The sequence below is a fragment of the Balaenoptera physalus genome, assembly GCF_965194825.1.
Source record: "Balaenoptera physalus genome assembly, chromosome: 3".
Classification (NCBI taxonomy): Eukaryota; Metazoa; Chordata; class Mammalia; order Artiodactyla; family Balaenopteridae; genus Balaenoptera; species Balaenoptera physalus.
The window spans coordinates 60,120,244-60,144,426 of record NC_138890.1 but is presented as its reverse complement, the minus strand read 5'-3'; the positions used below and the strand labels follow the sequence as shown (position 1 = coordinate 60,144,426).

The window sequence follows — 24,183 nt, the reverse complement described above, 5'->3', positions numbered from 1 at the left end:
TGTACAAGTTTTTTATGACGATATCTTTTCAGTTCCCTTGAGTGTATACCTTGGAGTGAAACCTTGATCATATTATAACTCTGTTTTATTTTCTGAGAAACCACCAGGCTGTTTTCTGTAGCAACTGCATGATTTTACATTCCCAGCAGTGTATGAAGGTTCCAATTTTTCCACATCCTTGCTAACATATTTTTTTTAAATAGCCATGCTAGTGGATATGGAGTTTTTGGTTGTTTTTTGTTTTTGTTTTTGTTTTTAATTAATTAATTTATTTATTTATTTTTGGCTGCCTTGGGTCTTTGTTGCTGTGTGTGGGATTTCTCTAGTTGCGGCGAGCAGGGGCTACTCTTCGTTGCAGTGCGCAGGCTTCTCATTGTGGTGGCTTCTCTTGTTGCAGAGCATGGGCTCTAGGCGTGCGGGCTTCAGTAGTTGTGGCTTGTGGGCTCTAGAGCGCAGGCTCAGTAGTTGTGGCTCGCGGGCTTAGCTGCTCCACAGCATGTGCGCTGTTCCCAGACCAGGGCAGGGAAGCCCCTGGAGTTTTACCTCATTGTGACTCTGATTTGCATTTCCCCAATGACTAATGAAGTTGAGCATCTTTTCATGTGCTTGTTGTCCATCTGTATGTCTTTGGAGAAATGTTTATTCAGATCTTTCTCCCATTTCTTGGTTGGGTTGTCTTTTTATTGTTGAATCATGTTTGTTGTTTGTTTTTAGGAAAAAACACGTATTCTGGATACCAGTCCCTTATCAGATACATGAATTGGAAATATTTTCTCCCTTTCTGTGGGCCATCTTTTCACTTTCTTGATTGTGCCATTAAATTTTATTTTTTTAAGTCTTTTAATAAATTATTTATTTATTTTTGGCTGTGTTGGGTCTTCATTGCTGCACACGGGCTTTCTCTAGTTGCAGTGAGTAAGGGCTACTCTTCGTTGTGGTGTGTGGGCTTCTCATTGCAGTGGCTTCTCGTTGCAGAGCATGGGCTCTAGGCGCGCGGGCTTCAGTAGTTGTGGCACACGGGCTCAGTAGTTGTGGCTTGCGGGCTCTAGAGCGGAGGCTCAGTAGTTGTGGCGCACGGGCTTAGTTGCTCTGCGGCATGTGGGATCTTCCTGGACCAGGGCTCGAATCCATGTACCCTGCATTGGCAGGCGGATTCTTAACCACTGCACCACCAGGGAGGTCCTGTGCCATTAAATTTTAAATTTTGGTTGGGCCCAATTTTTATATTTAACTATTTTTTCTTTTGTTGCTTGTGCATTTGGTGTCGTGTCTAAGAGACCATTGCGTAATCCAAGGTTATGAAGATTTACACCTGTTTTCTTCTTTTTTTCTAAGAATTTTATACTTTTAGCTCTTATATTTAGGTCTTTGATCCATTTTGAGATTTTATATAAGATGTGAGGTAGAGATTTAACCTCATTCTTTTGAATGTGGATATCCAATTGTCCCAGCACCATTTGTTGAAAAGATATTTCTTTCTCCATTAAATTGTCTTGACACTCTTTTCAAAAATCAGTTGACTTTAAATGTGATGGTTTATTTCTGGAGTGTTTATTTCTATTTTATTCCACTGTTTTATATGTCTTCTCATGCCAGTTCCATACTGTCTTGATTACTGTAGTTTTTTGTAGTAAGTTTTGAAATTGGGAAGTGTAAGTCTTCCAATTTTGTTTTTTTTTAAGATTCTTTTGGCTATTCTGGGTTACTGGATATGTTCGTGCTCTTCATCTGGTCTTCGGAAGAGGTATATATAATAGAGGGTATTTTATATGGTACAGAATTTGTGGTCACACACGAAAACCACCCCATCTCCATTAATAATATTCCATTTCTTGAAATTTCTGCCCCTCTTGTATACACTGAAGGTGGATGGTTGGGAACTCTTATGATTTAAACCTGTGTTTGCTAGGCTACCAGAAGAGGAAGTTGTTGTAGTGTTTGTTTGTTTGTTTATGCATCCCCTCCCTGACAAAGCCTGGATACATGTTTGAGAGGAGACAAAACTGAAGAGGGAGGAGGTGATTTCGTTTGGGTAGTTGTAGTCTAAGTACATCTGATGTGGACTATATATAGCTTGCAAGAAGAATATGGACAGAATTTCTTTTTCCAGGATAATAAACAAATGGATAAGTGGAATAAAATATAAAACATAGCAACTAGAGTTTTTGCATCTAGTATCTTCTAACAATTGCTTAGGAGGTGAGAATTCAATATTTGAGTAACACACAATTAGCTTGACACCCAAGCCAGTGTTATCACCTGTGTGATTAAATTGCAAAAACAAATCTTGGATGTTACTGCTCAAATGGTCCCAATTATTTTAATTTACTAGTTATTTTGACTCTGAATAGTGAGAATCTGTACTATATTTTAGTACCTGTTTTGCTTGAGACTTGACTGACAAGTTAACAAAGAAAAGTTTATTTTCTTTTAGGTTGAAGAGACCATTATTTAAGGCTATACTTACATCAGGTGCATGTATTTGACCTATTACCACCCCCCCCAACAAAATTTTGAATAATATGATAACAGTATCAAAAGTACTTACTACTATGTATTATCTCCTTGTTAATCTGTTGAAAGCATGCTCTCATTCTCTACAGAGGAAAATCAGTGTTTAGTTTGGGGTAGGGCCTCTTTTTTGTGAACAGACATCTTGCATAATAAAATTATATCTTTCAGAGATTAGAGTCCTTGGCACTCTGTTTAAGAATTCTGATTGGTATCGTAGGGTAGATTCCACAATAATTTAACTAGAATCTACTATTTGTTAAGCTTAGTGCTGGGCTTTGGGATTACAAAGATGAAAAAATGTGGTCCCTGCCTTTAAAGACATTAGGCTTTTCAGGAACGTGAACATTTCAGGGAATGTGAAAACAAGGTAAATTATTTATTCAAATTATATTTGCCCTTCTAAACTAGTTTTACATAATAACAAATTGTATTTGAGTATGTGTTCTAGGCATGTGTACCTTAATTACATCACCTCATTTAATATTTTCCTAGTCTTGTGACAGTCCAAGATCCTAAACTCAATATGTGGATCATTGCCCTGTGTTAGTTGGATGATCACTATAAAGGTTGATGTTTGGATGTCTTAATTCAGGAGTTTGATGGACTTTAAGTGACAGATTTAAAGGGGCAATGATTTAAAATGAAAGGATACAAAGTTCATCAGCATAAGATATTTGAGCAAAACCACAACTGCTTCATTATGTTCTATAAACTCTCCAAGCATGTCCTGCTCCAGAGCCTTTGGCATTTGCAGTTGGCTCTCACAGGAGCATTCTTCTCTTAGATATGCGTGTGGCTTCCCTCTCTCACTTATTTTAGCAGTCTGCTAAGAGCCCTTCCTACTGCCTACTGTATGTATGTTCCATAAACATCTCAGATTCACAATTCTAAAACTGAACTCATCCCTTCCCCTTCTACCCCTATCCCTTACCCACCCTACCTTTGTAAATTGCATTGCCCTAAAACTAGTCAGTGTAGTCAGAAACCTTGAAGCTTGCATCTGCTATCTCTTACCACACACATCCAAACAGGTGCTAAGTCCTGTAGGTTCTTTCTTAGCATCTTGTTTGTCTCTTTCTCTGTATTCTCACTGCTTCTGCTGTAAATCAAGCCATCTTTCACCTGAACTTATTGTAGTAATCCCTGGCTCTATCTACTTCTGTGATTATACCTCTAATTCTTCGTTTACCCTGCTATCACGGTAAGTTCTCTAATGCCAGTTCAATCATGTCACTCCTTTGGCAAAAAGGCTTCCCATTCCTTAGATAAAGAATAAATCAAATTCCTTGGTATGGCATACAAGGTTATTTAGGATTTGGCTTCTGTCTATTTCTATCCTTGCTGTATCCTACTTTATTTGCTTTTTATATTCCAGCCATACCAAATTGCTGTAGTTCTCTGAACATATCAAGCTATTAAACGTCCCAAGTAATTTCCTCTCACTGCTTTGGCTTCTAGAATCATGATAATAACTACTACATACTGAGTGTTTATTGTCCACTGGACTAAATGCTTACCTTTATGTTCTTAAATAAACTTTACAACTACCATATGAAGAAAGTGATATTATTCCCAATTTACAGATGAGGAAACTGAAGCTTAGAGACATTGTATAATATGCACAAAGTTGTACATCTAGTGATGGAGCCAGGATTTGAATCAGGTTTCTTGGAATGTAAAACCCATGCTTATAACTACTACTCTACACTGCAGCTGTCACTAATGGCCCCGTTCTCCATCCAGTTGGTTACCTTCTTGTTCCAGATCATCACCTCTGATTTCCTTCATTACTACCCCAACTGGAATTGACCATTTCTTCCTTCCTCTGTGTTCCCATGTTGTCTGTATATAACTCCCTGTTAAATAGCATCTGTAGTACTTTATTGCATTTATTTGATTATATGCCTTAATGAGCAGGAATCATGTCTTATTTATTTTTGTGTTTCCCATATACAGTAGAATGTCTGGCACTTAGTAGGTGCTTATTAAATGTTGGGTTTAATAAGCCAATGTATGTTGAATATATGTATAGTGTTTAATATGCTCAGATTACTTGTTAGCCTAAGACAACATAATGGGTTTTATATTTTTGTGGAGTAGAGAGTAAGAGTATAGGAACACAAGGTCCTTAGACAAAATGACCTTAATAATAGTAGTAATGGTAATATTAATAGTAATAATAACTAATATTTGTTGAGTGATTACCATGTATTAAGCACTGTTGGTACAATTTTAGATATAGTATCTTGCTTAATCATCAATAACCCTGTGATGTAGCTACTACTATTATCCTTATCTTATAGCTGAGGAAAATGAGGCTAACAACGGTAAAAAGAGTTAGCTAAGATGGCACTGTGAACAGTGGGCTAGTGTTCTAAGAGTCCTTGCTCTTAGTCATTATGCTCTCCTCCCGTTATTGGTATGAATTGGAGGTTTATGGGTGTTTGAGGCTCTTTTTAACTTACTAAAATTAAGTATTTCTTTGGTGTGTTTGATGCTTATTTTTTTATTTAGGGTAATGAGCAGAAGCCAGGACTTCTTTCTAACCTCAGTCTTACCCATTTATTATGATAGGGCAAATACAGAATAACATTTCAACATTAAGATTTTCTTGGACTTAATTGCCAGGTTCTTCATTCCTTGTGACTTTCCTAATGAATATGTGAGGAGTCTTCTCTTTTTTTAAATGTATTGTGGCACAAATTGTTGTATGTATGTTGGTCAGAAATAATGTAGTTGTACTGCCAGAAATTACTATATAAAGCATGATTTGTCTGTCTCTCTAAGAACTCTGGCAGAGAGGAGTTTGTGGGCTTGATAATCTATTACATTTAATTTAATTTAAAGGTTTTTCCTGACATTGCTGTTATTGTTAAACTGCAACATCATGATGCTTGTAGATTCTCTGTTTACTTCATTGGTTAGTACGCATTTGTTTTAGTCATACTACACTGTTTAGAAGAGTCACTTAATACAGTTTGGTGTGGTGAAAAGGGTGTGAGCTTTGGAATCTGAAACATGGCTTCAGATACCTGTGTGGTTATGTGATCTTGGGTAAGTCACTTAACTTTTCTGAGTTTCAGTTAAAATGAAGATGTTAATCTACTTCACTGAGTAGTAAAGATGATGGAGTGGAATAATATATGGAAAATGCACTTAATGGTAACTATTATTTTTTTTTAAAAAAAGCCTTTCCTTTCTCCCATGTTTAGAAACTTCAAAAAATAATAGATTCTGTATTAAAACTATGGTTTAGAAATGAAGTTTTTGTAGTTGACTAAAGTGGAGGTAATTTTCTCCAGCTTTAACTGAGAATTAGGAAAAGCCTGATGGTTCTCTCTTGTGCTGTTTAAACTAATTAACTTCAGACATCCCAAGGTAACAGTTATGTTTTTTGAGAAGAGGATTGTGGATCTGAAATTGGGCATACAGTTTCCCTTGTAGAAAGAAACTTGAGCACTTTTTACGATGAGGCATATGGCCTTTGCATTTCATTACTTCCAGATGTTGTTGCTGATTATATTGGGCCTTACAGTATCAGCAAAACTCGTTCCTAAATTTATAATTATTTGGTCTCAAATTGCATCTGTATTACTTTTTCCTTTTGAGTGGATCTTGGAGCATGTTTGTGGTGGATGCAACTGTTGAAACTTTGGAGTAACACATTTTTTGCAAAAAGGAATTACTATGTCTTTCAGTAATTATCTCTTGGAATGCTGACCCATCCTTTTTGCTGCTCCAAGTAGAAATCAGTAGTAAGCTACCTGCATTCTAAAATTGGTATGATTCTGATTTAAAGACTTTGGGTGGGGAAAGGTAAGACATGTTTATCTCTCCAAATGTTAACTAAGAGAGAAGAAAAATAATAGCAAGTACATTTTAAAAATATATATTTTTTAGATGTTTAAATGTTTTATTTGGCTTTTCCTTTTTAATTATCAAATCTGAATTTCTTGAGGAAGCTTTATTTTTGAAGGTTTATAAGAAGAGGTGGTGAAAAATAAAGATTTAGCCTTCCTCTTGAACTTTCTCATAGCTCTAGTTGGAATTCATGGGAGTGATGATGATTCTTTTTTTTTCTTTCTGGCTGTGTTGGGTCTTCATTGCTGTGCGCGGGCTTTCTCCAGTTGCGGAGAGAGGGGGCTACTCTTTGTTGTGGTGCGCGGGCTTCTCATTGCGGTGGCTTCTCGTTGCGGAACGTGGGCTCTAGGCGCACAGGCTTCAGTAGTTGTGGCACATGGGCTCAGTAGTTGTGGCTCACAGGCTTTAGAGCACAGGCTCAGTAGTTGTGGTGCACAGGCTTAGTTCCTCCGTGGCATGTGGGATCTTCCCGGACCAGGGCTCGAACCCTTGTCCCTGCATTGGCAGGCAGATTCTCAACCACTGTGCCACCAGGGAAGTCCCGAAATTTTGGGTTTTTCTGTTGTTGTTTGTTTGTTTGTTTCTTGGTGGAAGTGAGTTTTGGCCAAATCATAGCTAGGTTAATAAATGATTTTTTCCTAATTAGATTTTGGCCAGGGTGACTGAGGTTTTTTGTTGTTTTTTTTTTTTTTTTTTGGTGGTAATAGCTGAGTCTGTGGTTATTCTCCCTAGTAACTATTGCCATCCAGTGGTTCATTTTGAAATGTCATATGGGACAAAATGCTTGTCCCCCTTTTCCTCCCTTCTACCTTTGTTTAAATTCTAGTTGAATCTAAAAACCACACATTTTTTTTAGAAGAAAGGAGGGAGAAAAAAGACTTTTGAGGAGGAAGACATAAAGAGTTTGCCTTTAGCGTTTTAGAAGAGATAACCTATAAGGGAAAAAACAGGTAGTTTTTTGTGGGCCAGATTTCCTCTCATTCTTTTTCCTCCATGTTTTATTTTTGTACCTAATCAGAAGTAGGAAAAAAAATCTGCCATGTTTAAGACTTGAAATAAACTTTCTTGCCATTGGTTAAAAACAGTACCACTATAGGTTGATGTTTTATGTTTGCTGCTGAATGTAGCTGCTGGATAGAGATGAGCTGTGTAACTACCGTTAAGCAATAAGGAAATTTCTGTGACCCTTTAGTTGTATGTAGGAAACTATGAGCCTTATATATTCATTTGCATGATGAAAACTAATTTCATTAGATATAATATTACTTTGAACTTATCTATTATTTAGACATTTTTTTGGTGTTATATCACTGAGCCTTTATATGAAATGTATGGTATTGGTCTTACTATTTCCATGTAGCTATAAATGGTTTCCATCTTGACTGGCCAGATACCTTTTGAGGTAATGCTGTTGCAATCGGCATTGCAACAATATGTGTTTCAGCAGGTTTATCAGGTAAGATAGTTATGAACTGCCAGAAGCAATCCCCCAAATAGTCCCAAAGTAATAGGCATAACTGGATATTTTATCCTTTTATTGAATCCACATTGAGACAGGCTTTTAAAAGTTTATGGAAAGTAGGACAAAAAAGTATGAGAATTGAATGCCTTTTGGCACATCTAATCGACACAAATATATTCAAGTCATTTATGTGTATAGTTATGTATAACTTATTCTGGGAACTTAAGATTTTCCCCACAAGTGTTACAGATATTTCAAATTTGATCTTGTGGGTCAGAACTTAAATATAAAATGCCTAGAACTACATTTGAAAATTCAAGTGATTCTCACAAAGAAAAAAAATTGTAACTATGTGAGGTGATAGATGTTAACTAAACTTATTGTGGTAATAATTTCATAATATATACTGTTAGCAGTCACTCCCATTCTTCCTTTCCTGACTCTTCAGGAGACCATTAATCTTCTTTCTGTCTCTGTGGATTTGCCTGTGCTGGACATTTCATATTAATGGAATCGTACAATATGTGACTTTTTATGTGTTCTTGCATGCTAAGCATGATATTTTCAACGTTTGTCAGTGTTACAGCGTGTGTCAGTACTTGGCTGAATAATATTCCATTGTATGGATATACCACATTTTTTTTATCCATTTACTAATTAACAGACATATGGGTTTTTTCCCACTTTTTGTCTACTATGCATAATGCAGCCATGAACTTCTATGTACAAGTTTTTGTATGAACATGTATGTTTTCAGTCTTCTTAGGTATATACATAGAAGCGGAATTACTGGGTCATATGGTAATTCTGTGTTTAATTTTTGAAGAACTGCCAAACAGTGTCCCACAGTGGCTTCATCATTTATACTTCCACTAGCAATGTACAAAGGACCTTACATTTTTTAAGAGTGGATCATTCGTCACTTTCTAAGTGCATCTTCAAGCCCATTTTTTATTTCATTCCCTTACTCTCCACCCACATGTCTGACCACCTATTGAAATTCTTTGCATCCTTCAAAGCCTAGCTCAAATGCTACTTCTTGTACAAAGTCTTCTTGGATTACTGGGGCTGGAAGTGATTTCTCTTTAATGCATATAGTTTTACCATTTATTTCTCTTGGAGGCCTTTTGTGATAGTTGTTGGTGTCTTTGACATTTCTCCTACCACATTTTTGTACTGTCTTGGTATTGTACTTTGTATAAAACAGGACTTCAAAAAAAAAACAAAACAGGACTTCAATAAATATTGGAGAATGAACGGGAGAGAATTGGAAATCCTTAACTTGGATTTTTAAAAAGTTACATAATACATGTAATCTGTATTTGTCTCTGTATATGTGTAATACTACATCAGACCAGTGCTTCTTATAAAATAGACATATTAACATCTAAATACCATATTTAATAAATTTCAGAATTTGGAATGGTGGTTTTTATTTGTCCTTACAACTGGCAGGTATATGTATCGGCAAATATGTAATAATTTCTTGCGCTTGCAACAAACTCTTTGTTGTACAAGCAGTTACCTTTCAAAGCATTTGAAAACTGGTAGTCTACATTTGTCTGCTGGCATTGATCTAGAATGACATCTTTGTCTGTAATTATATATTAAAGCATCTGTATTACAACATAGTACATGGCTCAATGTTACTGGGTCTGAAGTTAAAGATTTATTTTATAAAAATAAAGTACATCACTAGATAATAAAATATTGTTATATCCACATCATTTTAATTTTACTGTCTTTATTAGGATATCTTTATTTGGTCTCCATTGTGAAAATTGATGACCAACTAGTCAAGTATTCCAAATAATGTAGTCCAAATACTATGGTCCTTTGTTTATGAATTTGTTAGGTAGTATCTGTTGCCTAGTGTTTAAGAGTTATATGGCCTATGTTTGAAACCTGGCTTTGCCATTTATTAGCTGGCAGAAGTACTTAACCTTTCTGATCCTGTTTTTCTATCTGTCTACAAGTATGTTAACCTCCCTGGTTAGACACTTTTTTTTTTAATATAAATTTACTTTATTTATTTTATTTTTGGCTGCGTTGGGTCTTCGTTGCTGCACACGGGCTTTTCTCTGGTTGCGGCGAGCAGGAGCTATTCTTCGTCGTGATGTGCAGGCTTCTCATTGTGGTGGCTTCTCTTGTGGTGCACGGGCTCAGTAGTTGTGGCTTGTGGGTTCTAGAGTGCAGGCTCTGTAGTTGTGGTGCATGGGCTTAGTTGTTCCGTGGCATGTGGGATCTTCCCGGACCAGGGTTCGAACCCATGTCTCCTGCATTGACAGGCGGATTCTTAACCACTGCAGCACCAGGGAAGCCCCAGACATATTTATATACTACAGACATATATAGGTATATAAATATGTACTCATGATTATATATACATGAGTACTCATGTTCATGTTTGCATACAGATACATACATACTTTTAGCAAAATAAAGATCATACTGTTTTAAATCTTGTGGTTTTCACTTAATTTTATGACTGTTTTCTTATGCCATTAAATATGCTTCAAACACATTGTTCTTAATCACTGCATAGTGGTCCATTCTGTGAATGTACAAAATGTACTTACCAAATCCCCTATTGTAGTTTTTTTCACTTCATTTCTGGAATTTTAATTAATGCTGCAATGAACATTCTTGCACATTTTTGTCTGGCATTCAGATAATTTTTTAAGGATAGATTTTTTTTTTAAATGGAATTACTGGGTCAAAGGGCATGTGCTTTTTAAAAATAAATTTATTTATTTATTTATTTATGGCTGCATTGGGTCTTCGTTGCTGCACATGGGCTTTCTCTAGTTGCAGTGAGCGGGGGCTACTCTTCGTTGCAGTGCGCGGGCTTCTCGTTGCAGTGGCTTCTCTTGTTGCGGAGCACAGGCTCTAGGCGTGTGGGCTTCAGTAGTTGTGGCACTCAGACTCAGTAGTTGTGGCTCTCGGGGTCTAGAGCTCAGGCTTAGCAGTTGTGGTGCACGGACTTAGTTGCTCCGCGGCATGTGGGATCTTCCTGGAGCAGGGCTCGAACCCATGTCCCCTGCATTGGCAGGCGGATTCTTAACCGCTGCACCACCAGGGATGTACGGCATGTGCTTTTTAAAGCATTTTGATATACATTTCCAAATTGCTTCCCAGAAAGGTTGTGCATATTTTATTTGGTAAGAAAATTTAGAATTAACTTGATTTGAAATTAGAGGGTTGCATGTTTATTTTCATAAGTTGATTTTGCTTATAGTATTCATTTCAACAAATATGTATTGAATAACTACTATGTACAAGGTATTCATAGGCTCAGAGGATAGAGCAGTGAACAAATGGCTATGATTCCTAACCTAATAGAGTTTTCCTGTCTAGAGCACTTAGGATAGGATATTTGACAGTGGATTAAATCTTCTTTAGTTTGTCAGAATTGAATATATTAATTGGAAGAGAGGAGAAACGATACTTTAATGACCTATTTATGCTATCTAGCCTTTTTACTATCTACTCCTGCATACATCTTCCTAGGGGCTATGTTGATGTACTTGTTTCATTTTAAAAATGCTGCTTTTCAGGCTCTGTGGTAGGCACAGAAGATTCATTGCTCTCCAGGAAACTTGAATCTGGTGTGTCTGGGTTATATCTGTAGTCGTGTCTGAAGATAAGCAGATAGTCCAGAGGCTCCCTCAAAGTCCCTCCCCATAACCCCCTGTTTCTACAATAATTTATTTGGTTACATTTGAATTCCAAATCAGAAGTCATATTACCTTAAATTGCTGTTATTCTAACAATATTAAGATCAGCTTCATGGATATTGCATCTTTAATTCCTAAACAGGTTGAATCATTTATTTTGGACCAAGAAGATCTGGATAACCCGGTGCTGAAAACAACATCAGAGATATTCTTATCAAGTACTGCAGAAGGAGCAGACTTACGCACTGTGGATCCAGAGACACAGGCACGACTAGAAGCATTGCTGGAAGCAGCAGGTACTTTATTTTTTGTTTTCTCTTTTTCATCTTTTTAAAAGACTCCAGGGAATACCCTGGTAGTTCAGTGGTTGGGACTCTGCGCTTTCACTGCCAAGGGCATGGGTTCGATCCCTGGTAGGGGAACTAAGATCCTGCAATCCGCATGGCATGGTTGGAAAAAAAGAAAGACAAAAAAAAAAAACCCCAAGACTCCATCTCTATACAAAGTTATAAAAGATTATCCCCAAATTATATATATTATATAAAATTTGAAATCTGTAGAATTTGTTTTTTTTTAAATTTCCTGAAGAAAATGTTCACATTTTATGTTTAAAAAATTCTTGGTTGAAAGTTCTCAGTGAGTGATTTCTAAGCTCAACACTAACTTTTTTTTTTTAATTGACGCATAGTTGATTTACAATGTTGTGTTAGTTTCAGGTGTACAGCAAAGTGATTCAGTTTTACACATACATATATTCTTTTCCATTATGGTTTACTACAAGGTATTGAATATAGTTCCCTGCTATACAGTAACATTAACCATTTTTTAAAAATGTATTTATTTAATTTATTTTTAGCTGTGTTGGGTCTTCCTTGCTGTGCGTGGGATTTCTCTAGTTGTGGCGAGTGGGGGCTACTCTTTGTTGAGGCACGCAGACTTCTCATTGCAGTGGCTTCTCTTCTTGCGGAGCATGGGCTCTAGGCACACAGGCTTCAGTAGTTGTGGCACGCGGGTTCAGTAGTTGCAGCTCGCGGGCTCTAGAGTGCAGGCTCAGTAGTTGTGGCGCATGGGCTTAGTTGCTCCATGGCACGTGGGATCTTCCCAGACCAGGGATCAAACCCATGTACCCTACATTGGCAGGTGGATTCTCAACGACTGTGCCACCAGTGAAGTCCCAAGACATATATAGTATGTTAGGAATGTTTTTCTTCTCCATGTCTTCTCTGGACTAAGTTACTTTCCTTCCCTAAACCAAGCTTTGTTTATTGGTGATAGTACATCTCCTCTCTAGTTTAGGCTGACATTTCACTCATACTGTGAGTACTACTCCAAGACCCCTAATTAAGGATTTTAAACCTATTTCTCTTTTTTCTGGCCACCTCATGAGTCTCACTCAGGGATGGCTCTTTTCTGGTACATTGAGCATTTTTCTTTAGGTTCATGATTAAGTATAAGTACTTATATACTTATACCTTATACAAGATACCTTAGAATTGCTTGCTTTTCTTACCTATACTGTGAGAGAGAAAATAAACCTTGAAAATCATGTCTTCCAGGAGGTGTCAGAAATTACTGAATTTTAAAATTTTCTGTGTTTTGACAATTTAAACTCCAGGCATTGTTGGATATGATATTTATCTAAAGAAATTGTCAGATGTTTGTTAAAATGATGTACTCCTTTGAAGCCCTGTGCAAGTCAGGTGGCTTAATGAATACTTCTTTTTGTGCATTAGTATTTTCATTTGCTTTTTGGACATTGTGTTGAGCCTGTAACATTTAAGACTTATGCATTGTTTTCAATTATGAGAATGTGTTAGACGTTACTAGGCTTCTTAAGAAGATAGAATTCTTAATGCTATTTTAACCAAAAAAATTGAAGTTGAAAATATTTTTTTCTTTAAGATTCTTTGAGATTTTTAAAGAAAATTAAGAATTAAAGAAAATTAAGAAAATTAAGAAGAATTTTTAAAAAGTCTTTTCTAAATTATAAATAATATATAAAATAGCTAAAACAATATGAAATGTATTAGGTAGATTGTAAAGCCTGCCCATTGTAAAGGTTTACATATACTTCCAGACTTTCCCTTGTAGTTATATAAATACATGTATATGTTTGAATATACATGATTTTTTAAAAAATGAAATTAGATCATATTATAGAAATTATAATTTTCTTTTTTTCACTTAATTTATTGTGGCCATCCTTCCATAACAGGATATGTTGCTCTTTCTCCTTCTTTAAAGGGTAAGATAATATTCTGTTGCTTGGATGCACCACAGTTTATTTTACCAATGGCTTATTGAAGGATTTTTACGTTATTTCCAATTTTTTTCATATCACAAATAATGCTGTAGTTCATATCCATGTATATCTATAACTTTACTTGCTTGTGCAAGTATCTTCATAGGACAGATTCCTAGAAAGTGATATTGCTGGGTCAGAGGACATTTTTGCATTCAAAATTTTGATAACTTTTATCAAAGTGGTCCCTCAAGTTTATGCCAGTATACATTCCTATCAACAGCTTTCCTCAGTCGTCTTTTGGTCAATTTCATAGTTTGTGTTCATTCAATATTATCAATGAGTTGTGCGGTAGCTCTTTATAAATGATATAAATTCATTGGGTGTTAATTTTTCCAGTTTTTATTTTGCCTTAACTTTATTTATGGTGTCTTTAATTATATAGAAGTTTTTATTGGAATTAAAAATGTTTAATATCACATTTACTAATTTTTTACTTTATAGCTTTTGTGATTTGGTCTCATGCTTAGAAAAACCTCCTCTACATCAGCAATAGAAAAAGACTACATAGTATAATAGTACTTTTCAGATTTCACTTAAGTCTACCTGGTATTTATTTTTGTAAATGGTGTGAATTTGAGATCTTACCTAATTTTCAAATAACCAGTTTCTGAACAATATTTATGAAATAAGCCCTCCTATCTCCACTGACTTGAAATGTCACCTTTATCATATATTGAATTCACAAATGATCTAAGTTCTTTTTTTGTTTGCCTCTATTATATATCCTTGATAGAATTATCTTTTTTCTTTGCAAGAATCATACTATCATACTGTTGTAATTGGATAGCATCACAATATATTTTTTATCTTATTGGGCAAGTTCCCCTTCCTTTTTTTTGTTCTATAAAATTTTATTGACTGTTTCTCATTTTCAGCGGTAACAGGTGGTGATATTATCAACAAAATTTTGTTGCAGTAGTCACTGATTCCTCACTGAATCTAGAGAAAAAGATTTATTGGCAACTTAGACTTACCATATTGTGAGCTCTGTAAGGACAGGAACTATGTCTTATTCCTTTCTGTCCCCCTAATGTCTGGCACATCATAATAAGCACATAGTAAATACTAAATATGAGAATTAATTTATTTTAATTTACACTCTTGCCCCAGAAAATGGTTCTAGGTGGCTGTTCAATCAAAGGAAGAAACTGTTGGATTGTTTGTTGTAATATTACAGAATAGCCCCTTCATTACTACTGAAAATAGATAGGATCCTATACTAGAGATCTTATGCTGTGATTGTACTTTGATAGAAATCTCATTCATTCATTACAGTAAGCATCATGTTAAGTTACGTTTGGAGTTAGGTAGAGGACAAATTAGTATTATGTGCACTGTAAAGATGAAAAGAGTAAAACATAGGTGTTATGCAATGGCCTTTTGACATTAGTGACAAAATTGAAATTATCAGCCTTGCATAATGGAGATTATGCCATTTTGCCCTAGGGAATAGTGTTTAGAAATGTAATTACAGTTTACACATTTATGCTTTTTCTTTCCCCGAACTGATTGATGCACACTGAAGGAATTGGCAAATTGTCAACTGCTGATGGTAAAGCCTTTGCAGATCCTGAGGTACTCCGAAGACTGACATCTTCAGTAAGTTGTGCTCTGGATGAAGCTGCTGCTGCACTGACACGGATGAGGGCGGAAAACAGCCACAATGCAGGACAAGTAGACACGTATGTGTTTAATGACTTCTGCTGGGTATTCAATTCAATATCTGGTTTTCATTTCTAAGGAAGTTACTTATTCTGAAGGTTATAGTAGGAAACTCTAAACTGACTGCCTGAGTAATAATAAATGAAATGGGTTGTTGATGCAATAATCTAGGTCCTTGTTACTCAAATATGGTCCATGGACTAACAGCGTCAGCATCATAGAAATTCAGAATTTCAGGCCCCATCTTGGATCTACTGAATCAGAATCTACCTTTGAACAAGAAACATGGGCTATTTGTATGCACATTAAAGTTTGAGATTCACTGATTTTGTTAGTCATTCTGCAGTAAAAATTTTACTTAGATTTTTTACCTTCTATTTCATCTAGTCACCTCACTGTTATCAAATAAAATTTTAAGACATAGGATTATATCCCAAATGTCTTTGGGAATCATTACATTAGTTTAAAAAATTGTGCATCTAATGCTGTATAAAGTTCATTTAAAATTTAATATGACAGTATGTTAGGACATTTTGAAAGATAAAAATGACAGCTGTTTTCATATTTATTTATTGCCTTTCTGGCTTGGTTCACATACATGAAAAATTAGTATTGCAAACAAATATTCAAATAATTTTCTTCTTACCATATCAGCATTTTTCTATATATGACTAACTGTATATATTTAATGTAATTCGTTATCATAGGACCTTGAGTCTTTCTTTGTTGGTTTTGTTTTCAGTCGCAGTCTGGCGGAAGCTTGTTCAGATGGGGATGTGAATGCTGTTCGTAAATTGCTAGATGAAGGCAGAAGTGTAAATGAACATACAGAAGAAGGAGAAAGCCTGCTGTGTTTGGCTTGTTCAGCCGGGTATTACGAATTAGCACAAGTAAGCAGAAATAATCTTTAGTGATCAAAATTGTGGAAGGGTTTTGATGTTTTGTTTATTTTTATCATTAATAAAAGAAATTATCATTAGAGGCCAAGGTCTTTCCTTTTTGGCAGTAGGTAAAATAGAAACTGATACATAATTAATTTTTGTTGTCTGTACATGCAACTTGGCATGGTCCGTTTTTTTCTGCCGCTTGCTTACTCAAAAATAGTCCTAATGAATAAGAAAAACAGAGAAATAATAATAATAATATTTTAAACTTGCCTTTAGAAATAATATACAAGTATAATGAAAGATATTGATTTATTTTCATTTCATCTAGATTATCCCAACTCTTTTAGTTTGTTTTTTTTTTTCCTGTTAGAGCAATTTTGGGAAATAACCATGTGTTTACCAGTTAGTTTCTGTCTTGTGAGTATAGTTTTGCTGTTCTCTTGCTAGATAATCCTGAGCATAACACTAATTCTTTGACAGGAGCAGTTAAATTGTATAATTGGATGGTTAATGTGATTACCTACTTTAAGATTACTAGGTAATGGTATTGTAAAATATAACATCTAATCGGGTGTTTTGAGCAGTGAACATTGGCATATTTTCCCAAAAGGTGATTATTTTTTATTTTTCCTTGCCTCCACTCTAAATATCTTCCCAGATTCAGTATATTCTCTAGAAGTAATATTAATAGTAAGAATTGACAGTTTCTCTCTGTGTGCATATGTGTTTTAAAGGTATTGCTTGCTATGCATGCTAATGTTGAAGACAGAGGGAATAAAGGAGATATAACCCCCCTAATGGCAGCATCCAGTGGAGGTTATTTAGATATTGTGAAATTATTACTTCTTCATGATGCAGATGTCAACTCCCAGTCTGCAACAGGTATGTGGAAAATGATGTGTTAATTTGAGGAAAACAAATTGATATAAATAACTATAACCTGAGAGATAAAAATTTGATTCCTAGGGAAAACTGGTTGTAAACATACAGAAAAATCATAGCCCTTGTTTAGAATCTCTGAGTAAAATATAGATTAATTTGATATCTTTAAAAGTCTTTGAAACACTCTTACATTCTATTTGGTCAAGATTGACAGTTTTTTTGCTGGGGACAATTTCTTTTTTGCCACAATGATATATAATGTACAAAGAGGCAAATTTATGAACTGTATCTTTCACAATTTTTTATCTCATTTAAATACAACTCCCTTATATAGATTAACCTGAGAGTCAAAACCCTATAGAGTTTTTCTGTCAAGTGTACAGAATGCATTTACTAATGAGATATTCTGTGGCAGCGTGAAAGCTACTCTAGTAAGGCTCTTTATAAGCCTCGGTCATTTGTCTTGAGTTATAGGTGTACATTTAGTAATGAGATTCCTTGGATTTAGGGAGGCAGGCACATGGTTTAAAATACAGTTTCAATAATGAAAGCATATCAGTCTTCCATACCATTAAGTATATATTAAATGTAGCCTAATTTATTTTTTAAATGACCATGACTTCTTAGAAAGGATTGTAGGTTACTTTGCTGACCACTTTGTCTTAGTCATAGTAATATTAATATCCTCCATGTCTGAGACTGTTAAACAGTTGAATTCTGAACAAATTGGGTTTGAAATGATAGTTTTCTTGCTGAACCTTTAAAACAGTCTTCTTCAATCTCATACTGTTGGGATGGTTAAACCATCTCCCTACTCCCTTTAATAAATAAAAGTCCTCAAAACAAAATCAGGAAAGGAATAAGTGGCAAGTCAGGGAATAATGACCTTTTAAATAAATTTTTCTTTTGAAGGAATTATGCTGAGGGGGATTTATATCTGTCTCCCTGGGTCTCATAAATGTAGACTAAACGAATAAATGTGTAAAGATAAAGGAGAGGTAAAAGAAAATTAAGAAATGAATATACATAGAAAATGTTAAGTGTTTCTAAGTTGTATGGTGTTGAAAGAAAAAGCAGTAACTTTGAGTGGTACATTAAAATATTTTATATTAAAATATGTTGAAAGTGATTTTTCAAGATGGCACTTAATCTTATTGTACAAGCTAAGGAAATATGGAGAGAGATGAATTGGTTTGTTTATAATAAGCCTTTTAATTAGTGAAAAAATTAAGATGATGCTTCTAACCAATACAACAAAAAAATGAGATAATAGTTCTAGTGGTTTATGTAAGGTAATTGAACAGATAGAACTAGAGCAGTAGTATAATCGTAATTATATCAGTTTTATCATAATTTTTAATTTCTTTTTGTTCTTTTTTAGGAAACACTGCACTAACTTATGCCTGTGCTGGAGGATTTGTTGACATTGTGAAAGTGCTACTTAATGAAGGTGCAAATATAGAAGATCATAATGAAAATGGACATACCCCCTTAATGGAAGCAGCCAGTGCAGGTCATGTGGAAGTTGCAAGAGTTCTTCTAGATCATGGAGCAGGCATCAACACTCATTCTAACGAATTCAAAGAAAGTGCTCTTACACTTGCATGCTACAAAGGTACTCTATAAATACATATATGTTTATAGGGTTTTTTTTCATAGCAACTTTGAATATTTAAATATTTGAATATTGAGTATTTGAGTTAATTTTATATTTCTTATACTTTTCCTGTGCTATAAAATTATCTAGCTTCTAAGAGATTATACAGAAAGTCCATTTTAGCGTGTATTTCCTAAAGTATAGTTTCATAGTATATGTTTTTTTATTATTTTAATTCAAATTTATTCAACTAGCTATAAGGTCAACCAAAACTCTTAGCACAGACTTAGAGGGTTTCCATTCTTTAATAACTTTTGTTTTATATGATTTTTTCCTACCTTTATTTTAAAAATAATACACATTCAAATAATAATAATCACACTTGATATAGAAAACCTGAAAAACACAGAATAGTGTAAAGAAGTTTTACAATGACATGTAATGCTGCCATCTAAAGATTTAAAAAGCATGTAAACAATATTTTAGTATATTTACTTCTGGTTTGTTTTTTAAGTACATTTATAAACAAATATATATACACTTGACTCTTACAACATGGTATTGAACTGCACAGATTCACTTATACACAGACTTTTTTCAGTAAGTGTGTACTATAGTACTAAACAATCCAAAGTTGGTTGAATCCTTGGATGTGCAACTGTGGATACGGAGGGCCAACTGTGAAGTTATGTATGGATTTTTGACTGCACCCTAACCCCCCACATTGTTCAAGGGTCAACTGTATATATACATTTTTAAAACTAAACAATCATACTCTAACACTATTTTATAGTCTGCTTATTTTACTTAGCAATACATCATGAACATATCCCCATCTCAATAAGTATTTTTGTAATACAACTTTTGATAGACACATGGTATTTCACTATTTCAAAAGGAGTAGATTTGGCTGCATATGTCACAAAACCTAAATTAATAATGATTTGAACAAAAGAGAAGCTTATTCTTGTTTATAGAAAACAATTCTGGGAATTCCCTGGTCATCCAGTTGTTAGGACTCTGCGCTTTCACTGCCGAGGGCCCGGGTTCGATCCCTGGTTGGGGAGCTAGGATCCTGCAAGCAGTGTGGTGTGGTCTAAAAAAATAAAAAATAAAAAAGATTAAAAAAATAAATAAAACAATTCCAAGCATAGGCTATCTAGAGCTAATAAGGCAGTTCCATTGTTATCAAGATCTCAGCATTCTGTTTTTCTGCTCCACCATCTTAGTATGTGGTTTCTATTCTCAAGGTTACCTACTACCTATAATCAAAGATGGTAGCTAGGGCTCCAGCAATCCATATTCTAGGAAGGATGAAGAGGGTAAGGGCAGAATGAGGAATGCCTTCCAGCTTAGTAAGCTACCTTTAAGGACTCTTCCTAGAAGTTCTGCCTTATAAGTCCCTTTTACATCTCATTGGCTACACATAGCAGCAAGGGAGGCTGGAAAATGTAGTCTTTTAGTCAGGAATGTTGCCACTGATATGAAATCGGGAGTTCTGTTATTAAGGAAAAATAAGAGAATGTATATTGGGTAGGAAACTAGCAATCTCTGCCAAATACATCAAATGGATGCACCATAATTGCCTATTGTTGGACACTCGAATTGTTCCCAGTTTTTCACTATTATTAAAAACACTGTGATAACATCCTTGTGCAGACATCTTTGCCTAATCTCTGGTTATTTCCTTAGGATAAATTCCTGGAAGTGGAATTGCTGGGTCAAAGGGTATGGACATTTTTAAGGCTTTTGATACATATTGCCAAATTGCCTTCTAGAAAGGTTGAACCAATTTACACTCCCACCAGCAGTGTTTGAGAGTGCCCTTTACCCCACCCTACACCCTCACCAACACTGGGTATTATCATTCTTTTTAATATTTGCCATTTTGATAGTAAAAAATGGTGTCTTATTTTAATTTGCAGTTTTTTAGTAGGAAGGTTTAATATTTTTTCATCAGTTTAATATTCATTTTCACTTCTTTTTTTGAATTAACATTTCATGTCCTTCATCCATTTTTCTACTGGAGTGTTTGTCTTTTTCTTGTTGACTGTTATAAGGCTTTTTATATACTAAATGTATCAAGAGGGTTGAAATTATTTTGAATGGAGTTTTCTCTGTCTGCTCATTGCCACAGTGAGTTTATGGTTATTATTTTAAAGCTCTTTTTCTGAAAAATATGATCCAAACATACTTTACCTGGCATTCTATTTGATTTCAGTGTTTTGATTTATATTTTATACAGAGTAAATCAAAGAATACGTATTATTACTTTATTGCTTTACTTGAATTAACGTGCTTTGGACTAATTCAATCTTTAAAACCTAGATAAGACCTTGACGAGAGCCTGCTTATTATTTTGGATTGGCTTTGTAAAATTGTCATTGATTTCTTTATTGAACGCAAAATAAGTTCTCTTGTAAATTTTTGTATAGACACCTGAAAGAAAAAGATTCCCTATTTTAATACTTATATATTAAATCGATAGTTCTTGAGAAATATAGTTTTAAAATTTGTGTTCTTTTTTTTTAAAGGCCATTTGGATATGGTTCGCTTTCTGCTTGATGCTGGTGCAGATCAAGAGCACAAAACAGATGAGATGCACACTGCCTTAATGGAGGCTTGCATGGTAATTTTAAGTTGCACTCACATGAGATTTTATGGGAAAAAAGAGTCATATGTGTTTCAGCCTTTGAAAATTATTTTTATTCTTTTGGAAAAATCATTATTATGAGATGGTAAAGATCTTGAATATTTTGTACATTATCAGAGAGGGAAGGGGAAGTGTATGATGTTTTGTTTATCTTTTGATGGTAAATCTGTTAATGTAGGAAATCATACAAAAGGCAGGCTTGGCTATGTCATTTTCAACACACTGATGTACTTTTATTTTCTTCCCAGTTTTTTCATTATGGTAAAATACACATATCATAAAATTTACCATGTTAACTATTTTTGAGAGATATTAACTATATTCATAATGTTGTGCAACCATCACTACCATCCATTTTCGGAACTCTTTTCATCTTTATAAAACTGAAACTCTGTATCCATTAAACAGCAACTTTCCATTCCCCACTTCTTCCTATTCCTGATGATCACCATTCCACTTTCTATCTTTATCATTTTGACTACATTAAGTGCCTCATATAAGTGGAATCATACAATATTTGTCTTTTTGTGACTGACTCATTTCAGTTAGCATGATGTCCTCAGGTTCATCCGTGTTGTAGCACATGTCAGAATTTCCTTTGTTTTTTAAGGCTACATAATATTTTATTGTATGTACCACATTTTGCTTATCCATTTATCCACTGATGGACACTTGCATCACCTCCATGCTTTAGCTATTGTGAATAATGCTGCTGTGAACATGGGTGTACAAATATCTGTTTGAGTCCTGTTTTCAGTTCTTTTGGATATATACCCAGAAGCGAGGTGGCTTGATCATATGGTAATTCTATTTTTAATGTTTTGAGGAACCACCACCATACTGTTTTCCACTGCAGTTGTACCATTTTATGTTCCCACCAGTAGTGTACAAGGGTTCTATTTTCTCCACATCCTCACCAACACTTGTTATTTTCTGGGTGTTTTTTCTTTTCTTTTTTTTTTTTTTTTTAATTTTTCTTTTTTTGGCTGCGATGGGTCTTTGTTGCTGCGTGCGGGCTTTCTCTAGTTCAGCTGAGCGGGGGCTACTCTTCATTGTGGTGCACAGGCTTCTCATTGCGGTGGCTTCTCTTGTTGCAGAGCACAGGCTCTAGGCACATGGGCTTCAGTAGTTGTGGCACACGGACTCAGTAGTTGTGGCTTGCGGGCTCTAGAGCGCAGGCTCTGTAGTTGTGGTGCATGGGCTTAGTTGCTCTGCGGCATGTGGGATCTTCCCGGACCAGGGCTCAAACCCGTGTCCCCTGCATTGGCAGGCGGATTCTTATCCACTGTGCCACCAGGGAAGTCTCCTTTTTTTTTTTTTTTTGATAGTAATCATCCTGATGTTTATAGTTTTGATTTTCATTTTCCTCACTGTAGTTTTGATTTGCATTTCCCTAATGATTAGTGATATTGAGCATCTTTTCATGTGCTTATTGGCCATTTGTATATCTTCTGCAGAAATGTCTATTCAAATCATTTACCCATTTTTTAATTAGCCTGTTTTTTGTTGATGAGTTTTAGGAGTTCTTTATATATTCTGGATATTAATCCCTTATCAGATATATGATAAATATTTTCTCCCATTCTGTGGGTTGCCCTTTTACTCTGTTGACAGTGTGCCCGTTTATGCACAAAGTTGTTTGTTGTTTTTGTTTTTCTTATTCAAAAGTTTTTAATTTAAGTTCAATTTATCTATTTTTGTTGTTGCCTGTGCCTTTGATGTCATATCCAAGAAATCATTGCCAAATCCAATATCATGAAGCATTAGTCCTGTGGTTTCTTCTAAGAGTTTTATAGTTTTAGCTCTTATATTTAGGTCTTTGATCCATTTTGAGTTAATTTTTGTATATGATGTTAGGTAAGGGTTAAATTTCATTCTTTTGCATTTGGATATCCAGTTTTGCCAACATCAGTGTTGGAAAGACTGACTTTTCCCATTTAAATCATCTTGACACTTGCCAAAAATCATCTCACCAATCATTTGACCCAGGTTTATTTCTGGGCTCTATTCTGTTCCATTGGTCTGTATGTTTGTCTTTAAGCCAGAACGACAAAGTTGTGATTATTGTAGCTTTGTATAAGTTTTGACATCAGGAAGTGTGAGTCCTCCAGCTTTATTTTTCTTTTTCAAGATTGTTTTGGCTATTCAGGGTTCCTTTAAATTGCATATGAATTTTAAGATGGTCCTTTCTATTTCAGCAAAAAACTCCATTGGGCTTTTTATAGAGATTACATTGAATCTGTAGATTGCTTTGGGTAGTACTGACATGTTTTTTTTTGGCAGGGGGTGCTGTGTTGGGTCTCGTTGCTGTGCAGAGGCTTTCTCTAGTTGCGGTGAGCGGGGGCTACCCTTCATTGTGGTGCGTGGGCTTCTCATTGCGGTGGCTTCTCTTGTTGCAGAGCACGGGCTCTAGGCACACGGGCTTCAGTACCTGTGGCACACGGGCTCAGTAGTTTTTTTTAAATGGAACTTATACAATTTTAAAAAATTAATTAATTAATTAATTTATTTGGCTGAGTCGGGTCTTAGTTGCAGCAAGCGGGCTCTTTGCTGTGGTGTGCGGTCTTCTGTCTAGTTGTGCGGGCTCAGTAGTCGTGGTGCATGGGCTTAGTTGCCCTGCAGCATGTGGGATCTTAGGTCCCTGACCAGGGATCAAACCTGCATCCTCTGCATTGGAAGGTGG

General features: G+C 35.2%; 1 protein-coding gene across 6 annotated transcripts in view; it reads left to right on the top strand.

The window, feature by feature from the left end:
- The window catches only part of ANKHD1 (ankyrin repeat and KH domain containing 1), a gene marked incomplete at its 3' end in the record, with an annotated part of 115,029 nt that overhangs the window by 12,001 nt on the left and 78,845 nt on the right, over window positions 1-24,183 (top strand). For all 6 annotated transcript variants that reach the window (XM_082454027.1, XM_082454031.1, XM_082454029.1 and 3 more), the window contains exons 2-7: window positions 11,657-11,810; window positions 15,345-15,501; window positions 16,224-16,371; window positions 17,103-17,250; window positions 18,632-18,865; window positions 21,382-21,476. In XM_082454027.1, coding sequence (XP_082310153.1) covers window positions 11,657-11,810; window positions 15,345-15,501; window positions 16,224-16,371; window positions 17,103-17,250; window positions 18,632-18,865; window positions 21,382-21,476 — 936 coding nt within the window. The remainder of the gene's footprint in view (window positions 1-11,656; window positions 11,811-15,344; window positions 15,502-16,223; window positions 16,372-17,102; window positions 17,251-18,631; window positions 18,866-21,381; window positions 21,477-24,183) is intronic.